The sequence below is a fragment of the Mustela putorius genome, unplaced genomic scaffold, assembly GCF_011764305.1.
Source record: "Mustela putorius furo isolate JIRA1106 unplaced genomic scaffold, ASM1176430v1.1 tig00003834_pilon_pilon_pilon, whole genome shotgun sequence".
Lineage (NCBI taxonomy): Eukaryota > Metazoa > Chordata > Mammalia > Carnivora > Mustelidae > Mustela > Mustela putorius.
In genome coordinates, this window is record NW_025421987.1 from 62,263,188 (window position 1) to 62,271,375 (window position 8,188).

The 8,188-nt window shown below is 35.5% G+C and overlaps 1 protein-coding gene across 1 annotated transcript in view; it reads left to right on the plus strand.

Moving 5' to 3' along the window:
• The window catches only part of GFM1 (G elongation factor mitochondrial 1), a 43,590-nt gene extending 38,586 nt beyond the window's left edge, over nt 1-5,004 (plus strand). The window contains exons 16-18 of the mRNA XM_004755639.3: nt 2,861-3,021; nt 3,780-3,833; nt 3,976-5,004. Of these exons, the coding sequence (XP_004755696.1) occupies nt 2,861-3,021; nt 3,780-3,833; nt 3,976-4,107 (347 nt within the window). The 3' untranslated portion in view covers nt 4,108-5,004. The remainder of the gene's footprint in view (nt 1-2,860; nt 3,022-3,779; nt 3,834-3,975) is intronic.
• The last annotated feature ends 3,184 nt before the right edge of the window (nt 5,005-8,188 follow it).

The window sequence follows — 8,188 nt, forward strand, 5'->3', positions numbered from 1 at the left end:
TTTTTTTTTGCCAGATAATCATGTACAAATCAGGATGCTAGCATGAAAAATGAGTTACTTGGCTGTTTCTTCATTTGTTATTCAGTCATCCATGATTGAAGGACAAGTGTATAGGGTAAAAGGAAGTTTTCCTTAGATCAGTAAGAAAATAAGCTTTTCATGCAAACCTCTCTTGAATCCCATATGAGAGTTTTGGGGTAAAAATGTCGTGAAATGAGCCCAGTATCAGAATAGCTTAGATGTTTTAGCCATTCTCTATTCAAAATTGGAAGAAAAATAGTTTGGATTGTCATTTTTTCCAAAACAAATGCAAACTGGAACTGTTGGGTCACAGTTTAAACTTTGCCTCTGAGGTGAATCAGTGATATAACTAAAACCGAATCTAAAATTGAATGTTCTCTTTGGGCATGTTTCCCCTTACAAATGCGACCATTGCCATCTTCTTCTGTGGCCAGGTTTTAGAGCACTATGCTTGGTCCTCCCAGAAACCTCAAACTTGTCGCCACCCAACAAGAGAAATAAAGCCCTAGAAGTAAAGGTTAGCTCAAATAACTTGACAACACCCCTTCTTTGAGCTCCTGCCCCATTATGTGATGGTCTTGGGGATTAGATCCCAGCTCTGCTCCATACTTAGTGTGTGGAAACTTCCCCCAGGCTGCTTGGAAATAGTAATTCCATACAGGAACATCTTTGAAAACTTGCACGTGCATACTTGGGCAGTGAATGCTAGTCACGCTTTCCTTCAGATTGCCTTTGACCTGGTACTGTGCCATGCCACTATTCCCTAGCTTCTTGTCTCCGAGTACTCATAATAACATTTATTGATCACTTATGTGTGGTGTTTTATGCTGAGTGCATGAATTATCGTATCTTACGTTCACAGTGACATTACAGTTGAGAAAATAGGACTCAGAGTAGTTAATTGAATGGCTCAAGATTACATGATAGTGGTGGAGCTGAGAGCTAAACCAGCCTAGAGTCCTATCCCTTGAACACCACCTCGTACGGCCTCTTCAACACCTGGCATGGTGTTATCAGCATTATTCCTAGTGGTTGATATAAAAATATTACTACCTCTTCTCACCACCACAGGCTTAAAAGTACCTGTGATGATGTTGGTATTTTTACTTGCTATCTTAAAAAGCCATAGACCATACGGATCTGCTTGAGGAAACATAGGTTTTAGGAGTGAGCTGCCGTGTGACTGTTGAATACAGCAGGGTGAATTCACTCCAGAGTCTTGCCACAGCAGCTTAGAAGAAGGCATGATTTCTTTGGAAGTGAGTCAGGAGATGAGTTGAGGAAGAAAGAGGAACTTAAAGGGAAAGGAGCAGGATGAGAGAATATGAAACTGAGAACTGGACAAGACATCCTCAGCAATTAAGTGATGGGCACTGTCTACCTGGCCCTTTCTTCCCTTTAAAATATGACCCTTTCACAATCTCACTCTTTTATATTACTGACCTATTGAAAGCATGAGGTAACGTGTTCTAAATCTTAATACATCTGCTCATATCTGTCTTTCTGGGTATCTTCTTCTGCATGGATTGCATTTCTTTAGAGCCAGGGAAGCTCTGCTGTTGGATTAACCCCAGACATTGCAGGAGCTAGAGCCGTTTCTACGGTCCCAAACTGTTAGCTGCGTTCCACGTCTGTGCGGGGTTTTGGGGGGCTTAGCTGAAGAAGCTTTGGAGTCTGCAAAGTTCAGTTGCTTCTCTTTTTTAGAACAAAATTCACTAATGAGGACTAATTAGTCAAAGGTAGGTCTGAGCTATGATTTGAATTAGAGAATAATTCAAAGAAATCTAAGCATATTAAGTTGCTGTTCTTATAATTATTGCACTTAAGCTACTAGTGGCTTTAGGAGAAGTGCTTTAATGACTATATGAGAATGATTGCCAATTAATTAATTAATTGATTAATCTAAACAAATTGATGCCTGGAAAGCTGTGATTATCTTAAAATATTTTCTTTGTCATCTTTTCTAGGTTTTGCTTAAAGTTTTTATTTAGAGGTGATTCATCCAGTCTGAAGCTGAAGTATTATTTCACACTGTCATAACATACAAATTCGATAAGAATGTTTGAAATGTTATTCTATTCTCTCCACATTGTTAAATATAACCCTCAGTCGGCATTTGTCACTTTAAGAAGTGTTCTGGTTATATATTAAGGGGAATAAAAATAAGCTTAGACACACACGTTTCAGTGCTTAAATGTCTCTTCACATCCAGTGTCATTTTATAGGTGAAGAAACTTGAGGGCTGGACACATTTTGTTTTTCTAAAAGGCATATATAACTTGTTGAGGTCAGAGCAGAAACTAGAAACTTGGTCTTCTGATTCTCAATCACGTGTTGAAAATGTTTAGCCTAGGAAAAGAAAGACATAACTCAGGTGTGACTTGTTTATTGTCTCCAAATATATGATAAAAGTTATTCTCTTACAGTTAAAAATAACTGTCTTCCAGGGACCAACCAGAAGGAACTGGTTTACCTGGACAAAGACTTAATTAACAGTGAGAGTTTTTACTCCTGAAAGTATTCAGAGAAAGAGAATAAGTAACCCTCAGCTGGATAATTTTGATGCTAAAGAACTTGATTGAATGTCGTTTGAATACCCCTTTTATATTCTCTGCAGCTTAGTGATGTTTAAGGATAAAAACATAGTTTAGAACTATTAATACTGTAATCATGTGTTGTCTTACTGGAATTTCCATCTAGGAGAGTCCAGATCAAAACTTGAGCCTCATCACTTGCGTGTACCTTTGGAAGCACTCTCTCTTTTGTATGTCTGGGTAGGGGAGAGTTCCCATGTATTTAAAGATTAATAAACTAATTTGTGTATTTTTTTTTAACCCAGCTCTGGCAAATGCAACATTATGTATTCTTGAACCTATTATGTCTGTGGAAATCATAGCCCCAAATGAATTTCAAGGACCTGTGATTGCGGGAATTAACCGACGCCATGGGGTAATCACAGGACAAGATGGGATTGAGGACTATTTTACGCTGTATGCCGATGTAAGTACTATTGATCATTGACAATCTTGCTTTTAGTAACCGCAGATAGAAATGAGAGCTAGTTTTTGGTTTTGGAGAGTTGGTTTTGGAGAATGTAGAGCGAATTGACACATTTTCCTAGCTATTCGGGTATTATATTTGTGGCAATTTCTATAATTTGCTGTTAGAGCAGCTCTTAAATGCAAAAACTAAAAATAAGATCTGTGTGGGCCTTTATGATGAGTATGTCATTTTCTTAGATGTATAGAAGTTGTCTTTATTTCTTGTTATAAGTTTCATTTGTGTAACTGCTTTATCACATTAGCTCTTATTTACTGGATAATACTGAGTTCCATTGCCTGTGCTTTACTTAAATCTCATGGGAGAAAGTGTATATCACATTACATAAGGCCTCCTAAAAGACACTACTATCAGCATATTATTGAGGTGTCCAGAGGAAAGTTATATTAACATTTTCACAGAAGAAACGCTTCTCCATGTTTGAGCTGCAGCCAGTGTGTGGAGTGGGTATGAGTGGTGTCCACCCTGTGAAACAGAAAGATTTGGTTTCTAGTTGTGACTGCCATGTTAAATTATTTTTAAATAAGATTCATACTTTCAGTAAAACAAATATATACTTCTCTGGCTTTTAATTCTTTTAAATCAAGAGTAGTTAGTAGAAACCTAAGACTAAAAGAATTAAATGCCTAAGGCTTTTCTGTACTTTACTCAAATATTTTTCAGTAAGCAATACCAGAATATCCTGTGTTTGTTTTCAGGTCCCTCTAAATGATATGTTTGGTTATTCCACTGAACTTAGGTCATGCACAGAGGTAAGCAGATATTTATACTTTACTCAGGTGCTCTTTAAGAAACCGCCCTACACAGTGCTCAAATGTGTGAAATCCTGTCTTGGTAGATGTACCGAAACAAACAAACAAACAAACAAAATCTCTGTTGTTTTTAACTCCTTAGGGAAAGGGAGAATACACAATGGAGTACTGCAGATATCAGCCCTGTTCATCGTCCACACAAGAAGACCTCATCAATAAGTACTTAGAAGCTACAGGTCAACTCCCTGTAAAAAAAGGAAAAGCCAAGAACTAACTTCCCTCACTTTAAGTTGACTAGCTATAACTGAATCTGCAAGATTTATAGACTCTCATGGGTTCTGGTGGAATGAATTCAGGCTAAAACAAATTTTAGAAGCCCTTCCTCTTACATTCAGGAGCTTCTATCATATTCAAAGATAATTCTATATATATCCCAAATCTGTGGATTGGCTTTATAGTTCATTGAAAAACCTCAAATAAAATATGACTATTACTGATATATTTAATATCTAAGGGAAGAAGAGACTGACATCAGTTATACTTCTAAGTTTAGAATGGTATGTAAACTTCCTTTCCGAATTTTTTATTCTAAGAATTTTCAACATAGAAAAGCTGAAAAAGACAGTACAGAGAATAGCCAGTATCTTCCATCCTCCACTCAATAAGGAACAGTCTTGTTAACAATTAGTTCATCACATAATAATTTATTTTGTCATAGTTGCCTTATCTCTTTGTGTCTCATACCTATTTAATTTTTAAAAAAATTTTTGCTAAGCAACAATTTGAAAGTGAATTGCTTATATCATGACAGTTCTTGGGGGAAGTGTCCTCTTTTAATGAGCAGGCTTTTGTGGAAGGCAGCTATGCTCACCACTGTACCACCAACGCACACTTGAACAAGACTTTTTTGTTGGTGGATTTCATATGTTCTTAATATAGAACATGTTCCAGATTCTTCATGGGGATGTTACAATGGCTAGTAGATTTCTAGCTGTTTTATATACAGGTGATTGCTTCAATTTGTGACTTCTGCAAATTTGTAAATGCCTACTTTTATGTTAGTTTCTTGTGGATATGTTAAAATGAAAAGCAGACCCTTGCATATTGCTATTTTTACCTATGTTTATTTTAATGTTTCTGCAACTCTGAATAATAAAATAGAATTTACATAGTTGCTGTCTGGTCAGTTTCATTCACTTGGTAAACCCTAGCTGAATTTGAGTCTGTGGGGAGTTTATCCTATATTGTATTCCTTGACATGCTGAAAGAACAAATGTTAAGTTTTGTTTCTAGACTAGTTTGGACTTTCCTGGACAGTTCTGCCATATCGTTGAGGATTATTTCATCCCCAAATGATCTGATGGGAAAGGCATTTCCTAGTCCTTTCTCTTAGTGGATAACAGAAATAAAATAATGGTTCCTTTCTTTTTCTTGATTTACAGGTTGGGCTTTATAACTTAAGGTTTCTAGAAAAAGATTTTTTGAAGTTTTGAGCATGTTTTCAAAGTATCTGCCAAATGCTTTAAGTGCATTTAATTTAGTTTTCACAATCCTATGAAAGCCAGTACTGTAACTATGTCCATAATAGAAAGAGCAGAAGCACAGAGAGGGTAAATAGCTTGTCTGGGACCACACAGCTTGCTGAATTTTCAAGTTGGTAATTAGTTGTATTCATGAAACCAAATGTATTTTCCCCATGAATATGTTTGTTGCTATAGTAGCATGAAGCCTGAATAATATTGGCTTTAGCATTTCATCAGCATCTCATGCTATTGACAATGATTTTGAAAATTGTTCCTGATGAAAAACCTTCCTAGAATTTAGTGCAGTTTCTCTGGCTATTGCCAACAGTTAGGAAAATGGAACTAAGATGGATAAGTTTTGATGTGTTTTTAACTTGTTAAACATTCTGCTTGTAAAGATAGAGCATCAGAAAAAAACCTAGATATTTAATCCAACACCAGCATTTCATAGACAAAAACACAGCCCTGACTGGTGGGGGAGTAACAGCAACAGGATGACATAGGGATAGATCTAGGACCAGAACCTGCATCTCTTGCTAATTAGTTTGGTTATAATTAGTAAAGACCACATAGCAACCAAGGTTCTGTAGCAAAGAAAAATTAATGAGAATATTCACAAATGAGGATTTTTTTTTTAACTCTTACAAAGGATAATTGTTGGCTAATTTAAAGAAAGACAGTATTGTGTTGGAGAAAGGTAATAGCACTAGGCAGACACTATTGCAGTGATTCCCAACCTACTAAATCTGGCTGCATTTAAAAATCATAGGGGGAGCTTTAAAAAGAAATGCCCAGTCCAGCCTCTAGATACTCAGATTCTTTGGATCAAGATCAAAAGTTTCTAATATACAAGAAAGTTTAAAGACCAGTATTCCCTGCACCTTCAAGACATGACATGGAAGATTTGTTTATTTGTGTCATATTTTTCATTTTCTCTTGTGTTATGTTAAGAGTTTGGGCCATATAGGTTCTTAGTTTGATAACTTTGTCTTTAAAGAAATGTGGTCAATTTTCTGTCATTCCTTTCCTCCCTGCTCACTCTTAGATTATTTAGTTATAAAATCATTAAGTTTTAATACTAAAGTCTTAGAATTTTTCATATTGTAGTATTTTGAAATCTGGATTAGTTTTAAAATTGATGCCAGTGGCTACTACTAGCCACCACCAGGTAGTAGTAAATTGTGACCATGCAGAAGTATATCCTTTTGTAAGAAGACAACTATTTGCATTGCTAAACTGGAATTTCAGAAGAATTGGTGAATGAGAGCTTTAATTGCTGCTTCAAGTGTCTTCAAATAACACTGGAATGTACCCTTGAAATAGTCTGTTGTATTTACAATTTATTGTGAGCATTCATTCATTCATTTGTCCATTCAAATAAGTGCTAGGCAGTGAATAGGTGGTTGTGGTACTTTGAAATCTAGGCAAGGTCATACATAGAACAGGTCAGAGAATTTTCTAAGCTGAGAGAAATTTGTGGAATAAACTCACGTGATGAAGAACTATCATTCAAGGGCAAATACAGAAGCTTCCAAATGACTTTCAGAAGAATTTATTTAATTTCTAAAAATTCACAATTCAGGTAGGAAAAATGAAACAGTGGAAGGTAGTGGGATACAGACAAAGTCCTGGTATTATTTTGTATATCCTAAATTTTGAAAGTTCTAGAGATTAGGAAGATAAATGTGATGCTATGTATACCTGCCATTGGCTCAGTGAGTCAGAAGAGTTTAGCCTCCTAATGAAAGACGACTTCCGGAATTTAGAGTTTTCATTTTATGTTAAGGCTAATGAAGTAATTTTTCTCTGCATTAGCTTGCAAAATCAATATTAATAAAATCAGGTCAGCAACTTTAGAGTTTGTGCTAGAAAAGATGTTCTAATGATGATATTAGTAAGAAATATTTAGTTGGTTTTACTTTTGGAAGTTTTCTAAATGTAGACAATTGTGTTTGTGTGTTGTCTATGTGTAGAATTCCTCTTAATAATATGTTACACTGAAATCTGTAAATTGAATAATGGTCATATCTGAGCCTAATCTCATTAATTAAAAAATGCTTTCATGAAGAAGAGGACTTTGAGATAAGCCAGACTAGAAAGCTGAAAGCCCTTTCTTAGCCCTTAAGGCGATACTAAAAAGTTGATTAAAGATCACAGGACATTGACATTATTATGCTCTTGGTATCTTTTTTGAGGATTATTTAGGGGATTTCAGTTAGAGGAGCTTGTTGCTTGGTTTTGACCTGATTTAATCCTTGTAGATGGATATTTTAGGAAAAGTATTTTCTTTGCATTATTACATAGGTGGGAGATATGTTTCATTTAAATAATTGTTTCCAGTATTTTAGGATACTTAATGTTTTTTAAATCAGGTGGATATTGGGAAGATGAAACACAGGGGTTTAAATAGAAAAATACATAAATTAAATCTAAAAAGTTTCTGTTCATTTTTATTTTGTTGTAGTCTATAAAATTTTTCTTTTCAGTGTAAACTTTTCTAATTTTCTTACAGTATAGACTTAAAAGTAGTAATTTGGTATATTTTAAGGCTGATGCTTCCTAATCAGTTACTGGCCAAGGAACCTGGTTAATGGTTTTGAGACACTCATATAAGCATTCCATTAAATGTGTAGCAGCCAAGGACAGACCACCCTCAAAATGTCCCACTTTGGAATATTGATTATTCTAAATAAAAGTTGCATAAGAGACAAGACTGTGCCCAAGGACACTCAGACCACACCCTCTCCCCCGAACAGCAGGAAATGAATCTCTGATGTGAAAAGGCACCATCTCTGTACCACAAGGTAAAGAAACATCCTTGTTATCAGAGAT